The 21381-nt window shown below is 39.7% G+C and overlaps 1 protein-coding gene across 1 annotated transcript; it reads left to right on the top strand.

The window, feature by feature from the left end:
* The first annotated feature begins 18198 nt into the window (after nucleotides 1-18198).
* On the top strand, nucleotides 18199-20725 carry LOC109916047 (CCAAT/enhancer-binding protein beta-like). Its single transcript, XM_020515753.2, has one exon. The coding sequence runs from the start codon at nucleotides 18552-18554 to the stop codon at nucleotides 19470-19472; it is 921 nt and encodes a 306-aa protein (XP_020371342.1). The 5' UTR covers nucleotides 18199-18551; the 3' UTR covers nucleotides 19473-20725.
* Nucleotides 20726-21381: the final 656 nt, after the last annotated feature.

Here is a 21381-nt window from a genome sequence, read left to right as displayed (position 1 = left end):
GAAGTAGGTCTACAGCTACAGCCTGAAGACAGCAGAGGCCCATCTGACAAGTCTAATGGTTTCCCTTGTGCACCCAGGAGCAGCAGGATTCCTCCTCTCAGCTCTTAAGGAAAATCGTAGCCTTCCCTGCTTCGGTTTGTGTCCAGACCAAAGCTGAATTTAGTTCAATAGTCAGGTCTGCAGAGGTTGTCACAGGGAACAATAAGCTTGCTGACATGTTGCCCATTTTAAACAATTATTGAAATTCTGTTATATGTAAGTATACAGAGGCAGCTATTGGGAACAGTATTTTTTCATTCCTATGCGTTCAAAGAGAATAATAATCTCCATTTACGGAAAATGCATTTTTCTGAATGCAGTGTATTTATCTGTTCTATGTTAAAAATGATGATTGGTAGTCTGGATCCTGGCCTAATACACTGTATATTCATCTGAAGATGAGGACAATTTCACATTGCTGGCATGCTGTGGCAAGATTTCTCTGCTCAATGCCTGGACAGATAAAGGCACACTATGAATCAGAAGGGATGCAGTATCCATATTTTGAAATGCTTAATAACACCAAATCTGAGGTACAATGTCCAATATCAAACCCAAAAGCAAAAATCCATCTTATTAGGATATTGCATGTGTTGAGTTCCTGTTGTGGAACTTTGGGGCATGTTGCATATTCCTGAACTGCTATTAATATTTTCATGACTGTCATACTCATGGTTTCCAAGATGGCGGTGGCAGGGTGGACAGCCTTTGGCTCCTGAGCACGGGGCTTGGCCGCTCACAGCTCATGTGGCAGATTCTGTTGCATCCATATGGCTTTATCGTTGTCTTTCCAGCTCAGTAACATTTCTTCTATTTTGGTTGCCCTGGAGCCTCTTGCTGATGTCCTCCTGCAGCAGACTGGGGCCCTGTCTATCTCCATCTCCGCTCCATCTAGGGTGGAGGCATCGGAAGACGAACCAGGGCCCTGTCAGATGACTCAGAACCAGGACCCCTATCAGATGACTCAGAACCAGGACCTCTGTCCAGTGTCGGAGGAGGTGTGGGACCCGCGGAGTGTGACTGTCTCCAGTTTGGAAGCGGTGGACACAGAAGCGAGAGTGCCTGTGGCAGAAATGGAGCCCATTGCCAGGGCCCCAGGGATGATTTTGGACAGCAGTGACTGGAATAGCAGAGAGGGTGAAGTCTACAGAAAGGGAAAGATGAACTTTTGAAGCTGTTTTAGTAATATCGATTTAATATTAATTTATTCAGTATTTTACAATTTATGCAATTTGTTCAGTAATTTATTCTGCAAGCCAAGATGGCGTCGGAACATGGCGACATTATCCACTTTTCACTTTACCTAGGTATAAGTGACAATACATTAAACACATAAATAAATATATAGATCCATTTCTCTACAGAGAACAACAATTACTCTTTTAAAAAGTACCACTGGCTGCACTATTGAGATGATCATGAAATACACTAAATAACTGCAAGTATTTTATTTTAAGACGTGGTACTACAACAACAACTATAAGTCCCCTTGAATGCTCAATTAGCATTTCTGCTGAAGCTCATGAGATGGTACATTGGAAAGGCAACCAACATGATCAGCAAAGTCATAGAGGTATACAGCATGGAAACAAGCCCTTCAGCCCAATTTATCCATACTGACCTGGTTTTCTAAACTGAGCAAGTCCCACATGCCTGTGTTTGGCCCATATCCCTCTAAACCTTTCCAATCCATGTACCTGTCCAAATGTCTTTCGAATGTTGCAATGTACCTACTTCTATCACTTCCTCTGGCAGCTTGTTCCACACATGCACCATCCTCTGTGTGGAAAAAGTTGCGCCTCTGGTCCCTTTTAATTTTTTCTCCCCTCATCTTATACTTATGCCCTCTAATTTTGGACTCCCCTACCCTGGGGAAAAGACCTTGGCTTATCTATAGCCAAGGTTTTTTCCCCAGGGTAGGATATTGTGCAATTATCAGTGAACATCTCAACTTCTGACTTTATGATGGAGGAAAATTCAGAGCTGAACTCTGGAAATAAGTAACTCTGTTCTTCCATCCCTTCTTTAACTTCTATCCTCTCTGCGACCAATTTTATCATTCATACCTCAGATTGAACAGAGATGCAATGCTGGGACAGGGATTTTAGGAAAGCTTCAGTATGCTCAAGCTCTAACAGACATTTTGTTGAAAATTTTGGGTAAGAACTGAAGCATAATTAGCCTACCAGCATTTATATACAGCTTCAAGCTAAATTACTGTATACAATTAATTCATTGTGGAATAGTTTAATATGGACATACATGATAGGCATCCTGCAGTCACTGACGTACCACAAAGTAACGAGATGAGAGGCCAGTTGATTTCAGAGATAGTATTGGATGAGGAGAGTGTCCTAACCTTTTTCTGTGGTATGCAATCTTGAGCATCAGGTAAACAGGACCCTGTTTCAATGGACAACTGGAAGGCAGGCATGCCAATGATGCAGCCATCCCACTGTGCTGTTCTGGAATGTGAGAATGGGTTATGTGCTTGTGTCTTGATGTGGGAGATGAACTCTCAACTTTCTGCCCCAAAAGGTCAGCAATGCTACTAATTAAGCCAAGCTGATTTGTTTACCTGCTCAAGGAATCTGCTTCATGTTTGTTACATAAAGAATTCAACTTACATTGAACATATTTTACCATTTATAATAATTCTACAGCACTTCATACAATCAGTTACTTACAAATCTCGGTGACTATTATCCTTTAAGTTCGCTATTATTTAAAATTCCTATGTACACTATTTTGATTATAGTCTTTAAATCACTCTAAGCATTTAAGTTAGCAACTTTATGAAAGCAGTGCAAGACCAACTCTTATTGAATTGCATTAACCAAAGTGTTACAAATGAAGTACAATATAATTTCTACCTGAATGGTTACATTTCACTTCATTTTGTAAAAGCTAAGTTATTATTCAGGTTTATTTTCATCACTTACCTCAGGCAGCTTTTTACCTTTTAAATCTGAATCTTTTCCAGTAGTATTGCTATTTTTTCCATCTGAAAATTTCGAGAAGTAACCTGAAAATCCACAGCGAGAACTAACACTACAACAACTTTCCAGCATAGACAAATGGCTTAAAGCATTTCACACAAGGAAATCATCTACCCAATCAGCAACCAACAATATGGAAGGTATTACATTTCCTAACTCAAATGATTAGGTTTTTGGGTAAGTCTGATTGTGGTGACAGATGTAGCAGGCAGGGATTTAGAATCAAGTGACATGATTACTGCAGATTTTGATATTGATGGTGGGTCAAAAAGAGAGGTGAATACAAGATGAAATAGCAGAGGATGCAAACTGGGTTAAAGTGCTGTGGAAGTACAATAGCTAAAGGCCACTTGGAGCAATTTGTAAGAGAGGACAAGGATTTTCAGATCTAGGCTCTGGTATGCCCAACCCTCACAACTCAAAAAGGTTACACAGGAAAATGGAGTAGAGTATTAATATTGTATATATTAACTTTTCCTTTCTGTCGATTGATGTCCCCTCCCCCTGTCCCCCAGATCACAACAACTGTTTCCAGCGGAGCAGAGTTTGGAGAGGTCAGTGCTCTCATACAGACACTCCACAGCACCCCCTGCAACCAGTCTGTCCTTGCTCACATCTGACATGAGTTCTCATGTGAGATCACCATGATCAAACAGAATCCAACAAAGTGCAAATATCTGAACTGATTTATGAGAAGGGTGAAGGTGACTATTCGAAAGACGTATCAAAGGTCAGGATGGCTGAGACTGTTGGATGAACAGTGAGGGTTTGAAGACATGCAAAAAAAGTCAGTGGATGTGTGTAGTAATATGCTTGACAATAAGCTGAGTGGTTTACTCCTGTTGCTAAAACAAAATGTGCCCTGCAAATTGACTACTGGGATCAATGCCAGGACAGACTGGGCGTAATCATATACTTCTAAAAACTGAGTACAGTGCAAACCAATATCTAAACCATGGTTTCCAACACAGATTAAGTCAGTGTTCCCAAAACCTTTTCCCACCGTCACCCCTCAGTGAAAATTGTTGCCACCCTTCAGTGAGACTTGGGAGAGTGGGTTGAGGTGGAGGGTCTGTGAAAGAGGGGGTCTTTCTGCCATTGCTGCCTTGGAACCTGCAACCCCCAAATTTCAGCTCACGAGCCCACTTGGGTTCCTGACCCTTCCATTGGCAAACCCTGGATTAGGTTATTCTATCATGAACTTCAAAGTATCAGAACGAGCCTGAATCTCATCCAGAAGATTATCCTATTCTTCTCTTTCAGCCAAATGACCTATCATGGGTAATGTTGTATAACATGTGTGATCATACTGCTATGCAAAGCATCTTATATGCAGGAACATTTGTAATTGGGAACCATGTTCTATTCATGGAAAACAAGGTGGCATTTCAATAACATCCCTCATTCATATACCTCAAGATAGTTTTGATAACATGTCTTTGCATCTGGGCACCTGTCCAAAATCTCCCGAGCTCTGCATTTGCCTCAATGGGGCAGCATAAGATTGGTGATAAATATTCACAAGTAAATTTATCACAGTTATTATCATTTGCATGATGCAGTTTATGAATTACAGCCACGGTGAATGGGCTTCTGTCATCTCTTAAGCAGGTTCATGCTTAAATTGTATTTTAGTTATTTGCTATTTATTTCTCATGTACTTTCTGGTTCGTGAGATATCTTGGCAAAAACATGTTACACAGGGCAATATTTTAAAAGTGCATACAAAATGTTTGAGAAAATATAAATGGTTTTTGACTATTTGGTGTTAGCTACATTTTGCTTTGATTTTCTTCAAATATCTTCCAAACAACTGATTGTTACCCCTTCTTATAACAAAGCTTCTTGCACACAATTTTAAATTTGGCCAATAGATGGCACCAGTTACCACAGGAAAGATCTTTTGATCCACATATTCTGACAAGTTAACATTTTGTCACGAGTATGCTATGTTGTATCTTAAGATAGAACAATCACCAGTAAAGTGTGAAAGAAAGCAAAACAAAACACCAATAATTAACCCTGTCCTCTTCTCTATTAGAATTAATAACTATTTATTGATTACTTCCATCATGGTCTGATATTTTATTGCAATTAATTTAAGTTATTCTTTGTTAAATTCTCTTAAATTGAGTTACAAAAGCTTCGGTCATAAGGAAGACCATATTTTCTGCACCTGTTCTACCTTATTTCAAGTGTGGTAGGTGTGACAGGAAATGAAGATGGCAACTTTTCACTTGGTTCCCAGCCAAATACCATCGCCTCTGGCATTTTCACTGGAAATTATGACAATGAATATGCCAGAACAAATATGGGTGAGCACGTTATTATAAACCCACTGGAGATCAATTTTCTTTTTAAAATCAAACTTCTACCATCTGACTGGAAGGAATACAACCAGATTTCTTTCAGGTTTTAAGATTTTTTAATGAAATAAGCAAAGTAAAAATAACTTTGTTTGAACACTCAAACAAAAGCAAAATACTGCAGATGCCGGAGATCTGAAATATAAAGAGAAAGTACTGGAGAAATTCAGCAGGTCTGGCAACTCCTGTGGAGACAGAAACAGAGTTAACGTTTCCAAGTGTGACTCATCTTCGTAACTCTTCAGTTGGCATCTTAAACACTCAATTAATCTTTCTTCCATTTAGCTTTTTAACTGAGTGAAAATCCCCCTCCATATTTATACTTTACTATCTCCCTTAAGTGGTCACTTCATTCTTAGGAACCAGTTCAAAGGATTTCTCAGCTCTCGATGTTGCTTCCTTTTAACATTTTTAGCTGGACAACTTATAATCCCCAAATGACTTTAATGCTGAGTGTTATCTTGGCAATTCATCACTCTAGCCAAATCCAGAAATGTTTTCCTGCTTTGTTTAAATCCTCACAAACTTGCTCTCTTTAATCCAAGCACGAGCACACCATCTGCAAACATTAGAGTTTGGTTGCTTTCTGTCTTGCAAATTCACAGACGTCCTAGGAAAAGCCCTGTAAACTAATATGACAATGGCTTGCTATGGTCATTTCCCCTCTCAAAGCCCACCTCCAAGGCAAATGTAATTGCACAATCCCAGTATATAGAAATTCTAATTAAGTCTCCTTTAAACCCTTAACTGCATTATATGTTGAAATTAAATAGACACATTAAAGTATAACTATTTAAAATAACATAATATTCCTAATACGCCACTGTGTGACTTGGAGAAAACATTTACTTAATCATTACAGATGCTCTTGTCATTGTCTACAGGAATGAACATCTGGCATCTTTTTCTTTTGCAGTAAATCAGTCTGGGCCTCATTGTCCTCATAGCAACCAAACCACCAGGTTTGTTATCAAGCAGAATTCAGAATAGGTCACATTGTCCCCTTTACTTGTCCATGTCACCTTAAATCAAACAGACAGCCTCCAAACATAATAAGATTGTAAACTTCTTATTTGTAACAATATTTAAAACAGGAGGTAATAACAGTAAAATAAAATTAAACAAAGAACTGCGGATGCTGGAAATCTGAAACATGAAACAGAAATTGCTGGGTAAACTCAGCAGATCTGGCAGCATTTGTGCAGAGAAAGCAGAGTTAATGTTTTGGGTCCAGTGACCCTTCTTCAAAACTGATTGTAGTAAGGGAGTAGTGCAAAAGGTACAAATGGAGCCCAGAGGAATAGAAAGACAGGCAAAGGGATGGATTACAGTAAGCCAGGGAGAACGAAGAGTTGCAAATGGGGACCATAAGTAAGTGAAAATAGGTTGGCAATGGTGAAAGCAGCCCATTTGACGATGAAAGTTGGGTTCTGGGGATGGATAAAGGATGTAGAAGAACATGTTTAGGCCCTAAAGTTATTGAGCTCTATATTGAGTCCTGAAGGCTGCAGAATTTCCAAATGGAAAATGAAATGTGGTTCTTTGAGCTTGTGTTGAGCTTCACTGGAGCACTGCAGCAAACCTGAAACAGATTGACCAGGGAACACGGTGGTGTGCTGAAGTGGCAGGCAACAGGAAGCTCAGTGTTATTTTTGTGGACAGAAGGTAAGTATTCTGCAAAGCAGTAATCCAGTGTAGAGGAGACCACACAGTGAGCAGCAAATACAGTAGACTAGATTGTGTAAAATACAGGTAAATGGCTGCTTCACCTGGAAGGTGTGTCTGTAGCCATGTATAGTGAAGAGGGAGGAAGTAAACAGGCAGGTGTTACACCTTTTGCGCTTTCATGGGAAGCTATTGGGGAGATGTGGGGAGGTGTTTGATAGGGAGTAGGAATGGACCAGAGGGAAAGGTCCCAATGGAATGCTGACAAGGGAGGGGAGGGAAACATGTGTCTAGTGGTGGCATCTGCTGGAGGTGGCAGAAATGGCAGCTAATAATCCTTTTGATGGAATAACAGTATAATGTCCAACATTACATGTTCTCCATCGCTTCCATAGAAAAGCTGAATACCAGGACAGCAACATTTTTAAAAAAATCATTCATGGATTGTGGGCATCACTGACCATGCCAACATTTATTATCCCTCTGAATTGCCCAGAGGGCAGCTAAGTGTCAACAACATTGCTGTGGCCTGGAGTCACATGTAGACTAGACCAAATGAGAAAACTAGCTTCCTTCCCTAATGGGCATTACCGAACCAAATAAGTGTTTTCTTCTGAGTTTCATGGCCATCATTAGACTCCTAATTGAATTCAAATTTCACCATCTGCCATGGCAGGATTTGAACCCAGGTATCTAGAACATTACCAGGGTCTCCAGATTATTAATCTAGCAATAACACTATGAGGCCATCACCTCTCCAACATGTTTCTTGTGTCTAATGCTGCTATGGCACAGAGAAGAGGGCTTAATAAATGACAGCTTTTGTAAGGAGCACAGTCATTCCCAGGGATTTCAATGTCTCAGAGGTAGCTGGCTGCACTCTGCAGCTTATACCTAAGGTCTCACCCTTACAGTATTTGGTATTCCTCACCTGTGCCACAGGTGAGCATCCCAACTCAGGCCTCCCTCAGCTCTCCACCAAAATAATAACTTGGCTGATTCTGGAAATTTTGCTTCTTGGAGTAACTTTCTGAACAAGCAATTCTATTAAAAAAAAATCCAAAAGTCATGTAGGTTTTCAGTTTGTAAAGAAGATAAAACTACTAACTGATGTATAAATACTTAAAATTAACCAAAACGGATCTGTTCATGCAAGGATTCAAAATCTTCCAAGCAGCTAACAGCTGCACAATTTATTAAAATAAGCTACCAACTTTATACATCAACATAGGAATTCCTGGATGAACCATCTACCTTGCCTTCTGACATCTAAATATTTGCAAAAATTGTTGAAATCAATCTCGATTAATTATTTGATAATAGATTGAGAAACGAAACATTGAACCATCTATTAGTGGAAAACATTAGGTTTCAGAGATCCACAGACACTTGCTCCACGCAAATGTGCTCCATGTACCAGATTTCCTGTCTCAAATTACTCATACAACATAACCCTAGGGAAGGTGTATTGCAGATTAACCAGTCAGATGTTCAGTGACATAACATTTCCACAGATTAGTTTTGAATTTAGTATTCTTCAAGTGCAGGTTGGATTCTCTAATCTTGCTGTTCTGAATGAGGGAAACCAATCATGATTTACAATATCTAGTCCCTCCACAATCCTAAAATCACAATCTTACCAACTCTACAAATCCTTTTTCCATGAAAGTTTGCTGAATTTACATAATACCTCAACATAATCGAACCTGTTCATCTCTTCAATCATTCTTGAAACATTTTCTGAATCATTTTAATATTTACAACACCATTTACTGTACATAGCATTTTTAAGTGTAGTGTCACCAACAATTTACAGGGCTACCTCTATTTTAGATCAATATTGATTTTTAATATTTCTCAACATCAGATATTTTACATTTTCAATGCATATTATTTTATAGATACTTATGTCTTATCTTCACTTCTGGTATCTGAACTTTGCACTTCTCTGCACTGAATTCCACCTGCTATCTTTCAACTAATTTTTAAGCGTATTAAAATCCTCCAGTTGCTTATTCCCAGTGCAAGACCCAACCATGGGATGGATCTGAGTTGGGTGTATCAGGAAATCAAACACACTTAAAACAACGAATGGGCCCATGCTCTAGATTAAAACAGTTAGTGAAAAATTGTTGCTATTTAGAATATCATAACTTTCTTCATTACTGTTAATATGCTTATTTTAGTTTTTTGTTGAGTTCCTGCTGCTGATTAATTATATTTTCTTGGAAAGACTAGCCTGCTGGCCTAAAGGAAACTCTTCTGTAAATACTGACACAAATGAACTATTCAGCATGCACCTTATTTTCCTTACCACTTACAAAGAGTGCACTTTGTTCTTGACCAGCTTCTTTTTCCTAACACAATAGTAAATATTTTGTATGTTGATTTGATATCCATTTTTGTACTCCCTTGCTGTACATAGCTCATATTATGTTTTGCGATATTTCTTTATTGTATCTTTACCATTTGCTAATATCTGCATGATTTAGACTTGGATGCTTCTTCTTTCAGTTTTATAAATTCACTTACCTCTTGAGTGGATGACTTTCTGATAACTATTACTGGTCTGTATCACATTAAATACTTTTTTCTGAACATCTTCCACTAATCTTCCATCAAATTACACATTAATAGATCTCCCCAGCTGACTGTACATAGTCTTCGTCTCATTCTATTTAAGTCTTCCTCACATAAATATAGAACTTTTATGAATGGTTTCACTTTTATTCCTTTCAAACAGAACATTGAACTCTATTATGATTGCTACTAGGTAAATATTCACCCATTGTCAGGCTGCTAATGAAGTTTGATTCATTCATCAATAGAGAACTTTAAAGACCAGGTTTGGAAAGCTTTGACGTCTGGCTTGGGTTTGTCTAAGCTGTTTTGCAATATATCCTACACGTCACTGAGTCATTCCAGAAAGTATGCTACAGTGAATGACTGAATCTCAGATGACAGGACAGTCACTATAGTCTCTCAGAACATTACACAGGATACTATCCAGAATTACTCACCCTTCAACACAAGTTCCTGTTTCTGTCTTGTCTTTATTATACTCTTTAAATCTTCACTAAAATACTGGATGACTTTAAAGTCCACATGACAGCTTATGGTGATTTATTCTGTATTTTACCATTTGTGAACTTAACAGAATCAATTCATGGTTTTGTCGATTTGAGAGCTATACAATCAAACAATATAGTATTAACATTACATGCCACTATATCGTTTAAAAAGGTGCAATTTTCCCTGATGAGCATGCTGAATTAGTCAGGACAGAGGCCAACAATCTCACACACAAAAGAAAAAATCCTGGAAAAGCTCATCAGGTCTGGCAGCATCTGTGGAGAGAAATCAGAGTTAACGTTTTGGGTCAGAACTGGAAGTTAACTCTGATTTCCAGCATCCACGGTTCTTTTGGTTTTTATCAGATTCTTACATTCAAATTAAACCGTTGTAATTCTGTTTTACCTCCCTACCTCCCTAGGTAGCGACCATCAGATTCTCACTATTGGGTGGAAGTCAGTTTGCATACATTTGCACTTCATTAGGTACTCAACTCAACTCATTAACTTCCCCTTCCTGCTTAACTTCTGTCTGATTAAGAAATCCGAAGGTTTAAAAATTAGATGATACAAACCAAGCAGGTACCCTGCTGGGTGGGATCGTTTGCCTTGAGTCTCAGTGAGTTCATGGCTGTGCCTGCCAACTCCCTGTTCTTTATATTAGATAGAACCATTACAAGTGCAGAGGTGCCTTTCTAATAGATGGCACAGTGTTTCCCTGGACCCAGCATCCACACAACTGCACAATGGCAACGAATTAGCCTCTGCACATCAGGTAGCTTGTTATCGAGCAGGCTCAGGCAAGCACTTGTCCCCTCACAGATAGCTTCACATCAGGCTCAGTCAGCAGTCTCTGGCCCTGTATTGGAACATTTGTGGATAAGGACAACCAGAATCTTCTTCAATACAGAACTTCAGTGCACAGCGAGAATTAGCCAGTAAGCAGCAGTAGAAAACAGGGAGATGACATAGAACACTCATGGGGAGTAGGGTAGGTCAGGATGGGGAGAAACTTGTCACTGTATGGTATGGTGCTGCATTAATGTCAGAGGTGCTGTGTGTGTTTTAAGAGAATGGCAATGCATCAAATTAAAAGGGAGGAGTGTTTAGCCGGGTAAGAGTAGACCCCAATCATTCAGGGGGCACTGTCACAGTCAGTCCAGGGCCTAGGCTATGTATAGTCCAGGGGTTTGGCAATAGCCAGTCAGGTAGTTGGTCCAACACAAGTTCAGAACTACCCTGCTGCAGTCTGGGGACGGGGCTACAATGAGTAACATGGTTAAATGAAAGCAGATCAGTGCTTTTGCAGACTCAGTCCAAGTATAGGCCACATTCAGCCAGGGCTGTGCTGCCAAATGTCCAGGGATTGGACAACGGTCAGTCCTGGCAGTCAAGCAAAAGTTGTCAGGGCCTTATGGGTCAGTCATTTCCTGTCTTAGCGCAAAATCAGTCTGGGATATGGGCTGTGGTCGGTTTGGGCTGTAATGTGAAATCAGTATGGAGGATGGACTGCAGTCAGTCAGGGGAATGGATCAAAAATATTTGGGGGCTTTTCACAGGATCACTCTGTTTCTAAGATGCACTCATTTAGTAATCATTACCATTATATTACGCACACTGATTGCCACCTTGTGGTCTCTGAGCTCAAGAAAACTCGATGAAACAAGGCAAGTCCAGTCACAACATGACCTTCCCAAATGGTCAAGGCCCACAGTCCCAAGAACTGCAAACTAATGCCTTACAGCTGTCATATCCTCACACACAACAGCTAGCACATGATTAATAAGGAAGACTGGGTAGGAGAGCAGTTTGGAGGAGCACCTCTTGACAGGAACATATACACTTTATTGGGCCACCTTACATGTGGTCAAGATAAATCTGTATAAAATATTTATCAGCTCATCATATCTGGGGTTCCATGTGCAGGTTTTATAGTACCCTCTGTGCGTATCATGCAGCTTCATCATGAAGAATATAAGGGCTCAGATCTGCTTCCAGTGAGGATTCAATGGCCAGAGTTAATCCAGCTGTTATTTTGGCAGTGTTGCTACACCCATTCTGGTTGCTCTGTCATGATCAACAATATTTGGTAATTGCAATTCAGTACATCCTTTTTTAATCCCCTGGATACATGTGGAACAGCTTTCTGTTTATATGCCTGTCTCTTCTGAAGATTTCCTAATCTAACCTATAAGTGAAGGTCAATTTACGATGAGGTAGGGCTTAGAGGCACAGTATTTAATTGGCTTAGATATTGGCATAAAATTTCCTCTAGTTGTTATGGGCTGAAAGTATTGGACAGAACGTGTTCACAATGTCACTATGGATAGAAATCAGAAAAATTAGTTCTATTTTAGTGTCTCTCCCTGTTTAGGATTATGGATTAGAATTTTGACTCTAGTGATTGGATGTAAAGCATCATTTGGACACAAATATGGAGCAGAAAACTGGGTGCAGAGGATTGTATGTCTGTAGTACAGTCCATCTAATTTTTCTTTTGCTCTGTATATGTCTGATTAAACCACCCAATCTTGCTTTCTGTCAATTAATTAAATACACAAATCGAAATGAATAAGATGAAAACAAATGCAGCATGAAATGGAGTCAGAGATAGTAGGAACTGCAGATGCTGGAGAATCCGAGACAACAAGGTGCAGGGCTGGATGAACACAGCAGGCCAAGCAGCATCATAGGAGCAGAGAGGCTTCCGAGACAACAAGGTGCAGGGTCTGCTCCTATGATGCTGCTTGGCCTGCTGTGTTCATCCAGCCCTGCACCTTGTTGAAATGGAGTCAGAGTGGTTTACAGACTATATCCATGTTTTCTCATTGTGAAATCAATGCACAACTAATCTCATTGCCTCGTTCTTTCCCAAAATCCTTATTTTTCCTTTTGCTTCTAATATTTATCCAATTTTCTTATAAAAGATGCAGTGTACTCAGCCTCAACTATTGCCCATAGCAGAGCAATTTCTACAGCAACTATCCCCCACCTGATTGAAATTTCTCTAACCTTGATCACAAAGCTATTAAAGATAATTTTCAAATTGAAGACTGCATGTCACGAACTCCCATAGCCTGAGGAAATGTATTTTTCCTATTCACTCTATCAAAAGTGTTATTCAATTTTAGAAAATAAATCTTAAATTTCATACTAGCCTTTTCTGCTTGAATGGAAATAATCTGAGATTCATAAATCTTCTTCATTATTACAATTTTCTATTCCTGGCACTATCATGGTGAATTCAATTGTATTTTCTAATGACTCTCAAATCTTCTCTCGCAAGGCAATTACTATTACTTTACTATTTACAGAACTCACACGCCTATTGGTCTTTTCAATGGGCTTATCTGTCTGCACTCACATTTGCAAACAATTATATTTGTACCTCGAGGTCTTTTGGTTCATGCACACTATTCAATATTTTTTCATTGACTGTAGTCTCCTAATCTTTATTTGTTCTCAAACTGGGTTATCTTACATTTATCCATATTATGTTGCATCAGCCATTTGGCTCCCTGTTCTGCTAACTATACCTTTGTGAAGTCTTTTACCCACCTCAATATTTGTCAAAACTACTTCTGCATCAGCAGATTTTGAAATTACCTAACAGATTTAACTATTTCTGCAGCTTAAGCATCATGCATTTGCCCAACTCTATCCTCTTTCCTCATCGACTAACTTCCAATCTAAATTGCTGCATTATTTATTTTACCATGTCCATAATTTTTAGTAATATGTGATTCTGCCATCAATAAGTTAATATCATTGACAAGTACTTATTTCCCAGTTAACTTCAAGCAGCATATTATCCTTGATATCCCATTATGTTTGACATTTAAAATGTGAGTGACAATTACAACTTTATGATTCACACAGATATAAAGTGACTTTTGACAATATTTTAGTCATAGAGTCATACAGCACGGAAACAGACCCTTTGACCCAACTTGTCCATGCCAACCAATTTCCTAAACTGAACTAGTGCCATTTGCCTGCATCTGCCCAATATTCCTCTAAGCATTTCCTATCCATGTACCTGTCCAAATGTTTTTTAAATGTTATAATTGTACCTGCCTTTACCATTTTATATAATGACAGGGCATCACAGGTTCTGTATCACATCAATCAAGTCAGCTAATACAGCTTAGCTAGTCTAGGTGCGCAACTTGTTAATTGAAAAATATTTTTTGTAAATTTTAAGGTACCTTTATTTAAATAAGATTCAATAAATATATACTGAACTATCATAGTGCTCCCATAAATGGTGAATTTCTAAACTAAACCATTTTTTTACCTGACCAATCTTAATAATGATAGCAAGATACCTTTTTATAAAAAAAATCCAGGCAAGTCATCCAAAAATATTTTTTAAAATCTTAGTTATATACCATTTTGATCTTTTATACATGCCACATATACATAACCATTCAACTATGTAGCAATTTATAGCAAATATACCATTCTGTCAAACTCATCTTTGGAGAATGCACAGCAATGTTCAACAAGTCAGTTTTCATAACACTATCAGAACTAACTACAGACTAGTTTCAGTGAATAATCAAACTATATTGCAACTGTATATAAATTTGGTTTTGGAATTAGATACCTTAAGTTGATTTTTACGCTATGATGGTTTATGCATGTATCCAACTCTTTCAGTTAGGAACATAGAAACCTCGAAAATAATTGCAGGAGTCAGCCATTCGGTCCTTTGAACCTGCACCACCATTCAATGTGATCATGCAATTTCAGTATCCTATTTCCCCTTTCTCTCCATATTCCTTGATCTCTTTAGCTGCAAGGGCCATGTCCAGCTCTCTCTTGAATATATAGCCCCAACAGCTCTGAGGGAGAGAATTCCACAGGTTCGCAACTCTGAGTGAAGAAATTCTTCATCATCTCAGTCCTGTATGGCTTACCCCTTTATTCTTAGATTAGTTGTGGACTTGCCCATCATCGGGAACATTCTTCCTGGATCTAGTCTGTCCAGTCCTATAGAGATGTTATATGTTTCTATGAGAATTCCCCCTCATTCTTCTAAATTCCAGTGACTACAAGCCCAGTTGATCCAGTCTCCAAGTTGTGTACTCCAAAGTACATATTTCCCTCAAATGGAATACGACTAGAATCTTGACTATTTTAATTTTTGTACACCAGGAGCCTGAAAAACAAAGGTTAAGGCAGCTCTGGTCCATAATGATACCTTCGTTGTGGTTCCTTTGTGTCATTAGGCCCTAATATCAATGAACAACTTTACAATCAAAATTTGTTTCTAAAGGAATATACATTTATGTAGCTTCTAATAGTTAAAAGACAAAACTACAAAAATTTGGAATTGTAGCCACTTCTGCAAAGAGTGTACTTCTTTTAAAACCTAGCTTAAGAGTTAAATATTTATTGATTCTTGTCCCATGCTACTACTTACGTTGCAACAACGGATAGAGTGCCGCTTTGAATGACACAAGCTAATCTTCAAACTTCTGCATTCTCCAGTCTGTAAATTTCCCACCATTTCATTTTAACGACTCAAACCTTTAGTGGTGGGACAGCTCAAATGTGGAACATCTTGACTGTCATATTCAAATTGAAAAAAGCATTCTCCTGGATACTGGTCAGCATTTCTCTCTGTAACGCCATTACCAAAAACTTAATTGGTCATTCCCCCGTTGACTGTTTATGCGCAAGATGTTAACTTATAAAACAGTCGCTGGATTTCAAATTCCTTCCCATGCAAGGTTCTTTGGTGTCCTGTAAACGCTGCATTTCTTTTTCTGGGTCTGGTTGAATATATGCAGTGACAGCATATCCCCAGTAGGTGTCAGTATAGCTGTGTGCGCTCGATAAGCCTTTTGCTTATCAACCCTGATAGTACCAAGGAAAAAAAATGTTCAGGCAGTGATTAGTGAAGTAAATTGTTCTATAGAGTGCAAAATCCCAAGGAAACTGGATGGATTAATTCCAATTAGGGAAGAATATATGATTAATTTGACGCAAAACACTTAAGAAATAATTAAATAGTGTTTTTCTCACACCAAAATCTGCAAATCATGCTCATTTACAATTTATATATGCCTGGGTGAATATATGCCAATTATAAAAATCACACGAGATGTTCAGTCATCCTCAGTTTTATTTTTAAATGTATTATGGCCTTCTACAATTACTACACACATAACTTCATATATATCTGTGTATATAGTAACAACTCATATTAATAAAATTGTATATAAATAAATTAAATTGGCATTTCTAGAAATATATTTTCAGAGAGTTTAGAGGAGATTAAATAACAAATGTTATATTTTAAACAGTCACAATTGACTGTAAAATAATAAATATCACTAAGCAAAAGAAAAACTGAATCAATTTGTTTTTCTAATTTTATTCTCAAATGTAACTGAGTTTTCCGGTTATAACTTGATGTCAATGTTTTCTTGTTATACTGGTAAAACCTGAATATTTATCAAATGCAACCACTGTGACTGAACTACGAAAACCAAATGACACAGTTAAATTTTAACAAAATGGTAGCTCATTAACATTATATTTAATTATAATCTTGCATTACCATAATAACAATAATATTAATTCTAAAATTAAATTAGAAGTTATTCTTAATGCTGCAAGTCTTGAAGAGGATGTCCTTCCATCGAGTGAAAAGTAAATACAGTACTTCCATAATGAAATAAAGGAAAATATTTCTTCATTTAAAAAATGTCATTGAGTTGTGTTTTAGCAAGTGTAAGTACTTGCAGAAAGTAATCACAAAAATATCTGATGTTTTTGGAGACAGTTCAATGGATAAGTTTTAAAACACTTTCTAGTAAAGAAAGAATAGGGCAAAGTATAATCCAGTAAGCAACCACATGAAACACACAGCTCTCTTAGACTGTAATATGGTGCAGTTTGGTGTTAACAACATGTGAAGGGCCACAAGAGCAAGAAGTTCTTTGGATTTTTTGTCAGTAAGATTGAGATCATCCCTTCCTTCCTCTCTCATGTCCACCAAGCAAAATAGCTCCGAGCTTTTTACCTGGTCTTATTCAGCACTTGCATCATTCTCCAGTTTCTCTCCCATATACATCTGAGCATATTCTGTTTGTGAGACCCACCTTCTGTTCTCACAATATGATTCAATTTTCATTAAAGTGCTACCCTGCCAAACTCCCTCCTGTTGATGTTGTAAATGCTTCCCTTTCCTCAGCTACTGTTCCTGCATTTCAAATCAAACATCAAAACCCTGCTCCCAGGTGAAGAGAGGTCTAAGGAAGGAATTTCAGAGTTTGGGTCACTGTGACTGAAGTTAATGCCAGCAGTGGAGGGATTAAGAAACTGAGGAAATGCATAGGATTCACAAAGGCAAGGTTGTTGGAAAGTGGGATGGGTTGGAGACGGATTAGAGGACAAGGGCCTTCATCTCCCTCCCTCTGTAAATCTATCTTCACTGCCGGTAACTTACATCAAGTCCCACTCATCAATCATTCCTCTGCTTGTAGACTATAGAAGATCCCATTTTAAATGTCTCATCATGTTCAAATCCCACCATAATAGTCCTCCTTGTCATATAATTCCTCTCCAACCCATCCCACTTTCCAACAACCTTGCCTTTATGAATTCTGTGCATTTGCCCAGTTTCTTAATGTCTCCACTGCTGGCATTAACTTAAGTCACAGTGACCATAAACTCTGAAATTCCTTCCTTAGACCTCTCTTCACCTGGGAGCGCAGGGTTTGGATGAATTTGTTTTGACAGAATGAAAGTAGTTTTTAAGCGCAGGCTAATGCTTCGTTTTAAAAACGCTCACGTAACGTTGAAGAGCCAGCTCTCCTCATAAAGTGCAATGACATCGATTTAAAATGGAGCTAATCCATGCTTTGAAAACCCATTTTACTTCTATTCCAACCTGCACTGCAAAAGCTGTCTTGCCCAGGCTGATTGAGAGGTTGCTCCGCACTCCGCCCGTTTTAATGAGGTTGATTTGCAAAGGCGAAAACATTTCTGGGCAGATATCAGGAATAATAATTACATGTTTTAAAGGACGGCGCCACATCTCCTCGCTCTGGCAGAGAGGAGTGAGAGAGAGAGAAAAAAAGGTTGGAGGTGATGGCAGGCTGCCAGCTGACGTCAATGGCAGGAGCGATGTGGTTATAAATATAAGAACTGGCGAGAGCTTCCAGCAGCTTCAAACCTCAGCACAGTCAAGACAAACAGGCTCTGAACTCAGCTTAAAGCACACAGAGAGAGAGAGCGCACAGCTTTTCAGGACAGTGCCTCTGCGATAAGAGTTACGTGGCCGATCGACAGGACCTGGTGCTGAACGAGAGCCCTCGCACCCTGCCCCCCTCCCCGGTTTTATTTTCGTGAAGGGTTAGTAACCCCTTCTTCCACTTGTTGCAACCACGGCTTTCATGCAAAGTCTGACCAACTGGGACTCGCGTTGCGACTCGCCATGTTTCCAGACGGCTCCGACCTACATTAATTTGATGGAAGTGGCCAACTTCTACGAGTCGGACTGTTCCCCGAACAAGTTGCACCGCGACCGTTCAATGACAGACCTGGGCATCGGTGACAACGAGAGTGCCATCGACTTCAGCCCGTACATCGACCCGGCCACCGCCTCGGCAGCAGGGGGCAACTTTGAGCTCGGCAGCGACCTGCTGACGGATATTATGCTGTCAGACGAGTACAAGAAGAAATCCCTGCCCGACTACAACGCCTACTTGTCGATGATGCGCAGCTCGTCGGCCGGCGCCAGGCACCAGGGCAACATCCTGAGCTGCACCCCGCAGTTCCTGGAGACTCGGCTGGAGCCGGTGTTTGAGCAGAGCCCGGACGGGAAAGGGGTGAAGCAGGAGAGCCGGGAGGAAGAGGCCGCTGCTGGTGGGGGGATGTCAGTGCAGCCAGCAGCGGCGGCCGCCGCCTCCTCTTCCTCGTACGTGAGGCCGCTGCTGCAGTACCAGTGCGTGGCCAGCGGCAGCAACAGTAACCTGTCCACCTCGTCCCTGTCCTCATCCACCACCCCTCCGGCCACCCCGAACTCGGCCGACTCCAGCCGGGCGGCCGCCAAGAACAAGAGCAAGAAGCTGGTGGACAAGCACAGCGACGAGTACCGCCTGAGGAGGGAGAGGAACAACATCGCGGTGCGGAAGAGCAGGGACAAGGCCAAGCTCAGGAATGTAGAGACTCAACACAAAGTGCTGGAACTGACCGCCGAGAACGAGCGGCTCCAGAAGCGAGTGGAGCAGCTCAGCCGGGAGCTGGCAACTCTGAGAAACTTGTTTAAACAGCTCCCGGAGCATACCCTGCTCAGTGCGTCCAGCAACTGCTGACATTGACTGCACAGCTCCCAATATTTATAGATTCTTATTTTCTTTCTCTCTCCTTTTTAATATATATATATAAAAGCAACGGATATTGTGACTTTTTGCATAAAGGAGTTGATCAAAAGGACTCTTTGTATATAGAGGATTCTCTGTGTTTACAGCACATTGCAGTAAGCGAGGTTGTATATCGTTTAGATGACCTTAACCCATGCGTTTAACAACGGCAGGGAGAGGGATGAATGATGTTTCTTGAAACCAGCACTGCGGGGTTTTATATAGCAATGTATATAAAATGATGCCGTGCTTTAACTGTGACTTTGCTCAGTCGAAACACATGACGCAACAGCGTGTAACTTGCCAAGTGTGAGATTCATTTGTAATTGTCAGATGACAGCAGTTTTTTTTATTACAACATATTTCGGGGCTTTTCTCCCAGTTCCCCCCCCCCCCAAAAATATATTTCTTTACTTCTCTTGTGTATAGACTGGGGGTTTGTGCTCCTATTGAGACGCGTTACAACATTAATGTACATCTCTGAATTTTTTAAAACAAAGTATTATTTTTTGACACAAAAAACTGCCGTTTTGTAATTTCTCCGGTGGAGTCGCCTCCGTCCCAGAAGAATGGTGGAGGCTGTTGCTCTGAACTAGACGTTATCTCTTCGTATGTCTTACTGTCTCCTTTTCCCCTTTGCTTTTTGTTTGTGAAAATGAACTATGTATTTGGGTGGTTCAGTGGCGGAAAGGCGATGTTTTCAGCAGTTTGCTGAAATGTTTTTATTTGAATTGCGTCACTCCAGCAGTGACTCAGCATGGAAGTGTACTGAAGAACATATTATTCTGTTCCATGCAACACTTAAACTGGGTACAATGTTGGGTGAAAATGGTACAGTTATTTGCATTTTAGGAATATGTGGTGATTGTTGACTAAAACTGTAGTATCCCTTTTCAAGCAAGTCAACTTCTAAACCGGTTAAAGTAGGTCATCTCAGGTGGATTGTAAAAGAGGCTGTGCATGAATTGTGTCGATTATTGCGATTCAATGTTAACGTCAGTTATTAAAGCGACTATTCATTTGAGGGACCGCCTGCCCTTTTTAAAGATTTTATTCTAAAATTACCACGTAAGGGGATGCTACAATTTTATATCAACTTTGATTGTGGGTCAAAGGAATAGAAATTATTTTTTATCAAATGAGCAATATTGTATTTATTTTTCTCTTTTAAAATTGAATTAAAATCAGTTTTAGTGAAACGCAAATATTTGCCTCGCTGCTGTTATTGATTCGTGTCTGTTTTAGGGTTTATATTGGAAATCCTATGTTTAATATGACCCATATTAATTTTCGCTGAGGCTACCCAGCCCTGGAACCTCCACTTGCCCTTGGGGCAAATAGTTTTCCTGCACTTGGCGCCTCTGTTGGGAGATCCCAGAGCTAGATCCTAAATCCACAATTGTGCAGCACAGCATGCTCGTGCAATTAGCCCCTCTGCTACAATCCTCAGTGGTTGCATCACATTATCCTACCATTCTGCAGCATAGTGTGCCAATGCAGTTTTAATTTGGGATACCGTCCTGCAATATTCTCACATTGTCAAAGTTTTTTACAGCTTCGCCTGTCAGTGCCCTAGCTCATGTTATACTTCCCTCCAGCACAATATGCTGATGTACTAACACAGTGACTTGTTCTGCTAGGCAATGCTGGGGGCACCAGTCCATGTCTGCTGATCAGCACATTAGAGCATTGATAGCAGTTTCCAACATAATGCAATGCCCTGTTGTTCAAGGTAGCAAAGTATTGGGTCTGTCATTCTGTAGCACATGTATTAATGAACTACTCCACTGCCCTTCAACTCTATAGTGGAAAGGTTTAATGCACTGACACCATATCCTATTCTTAATGCAATGCCCCATCA

The sequence above is a fragment of the Rhincodon typus genome, chromosome 19 (genome assembly GCF_021869965.1).
Source record: "Rhincodon typus isolate 14 chromosome 19, sRhiTyp1.1, whole genome shotgun sequence".
Classification (NCBI taxonomy): Eukaryota; Metazoa; Chordata; class Chondrichthyes; order Orectolobiformes; family Rhincodontidae; genus Rhincodon; species Rhincodon typus.
This window is presented reverse-complemented; position numbering and strand designations above follow the sequence as displayed.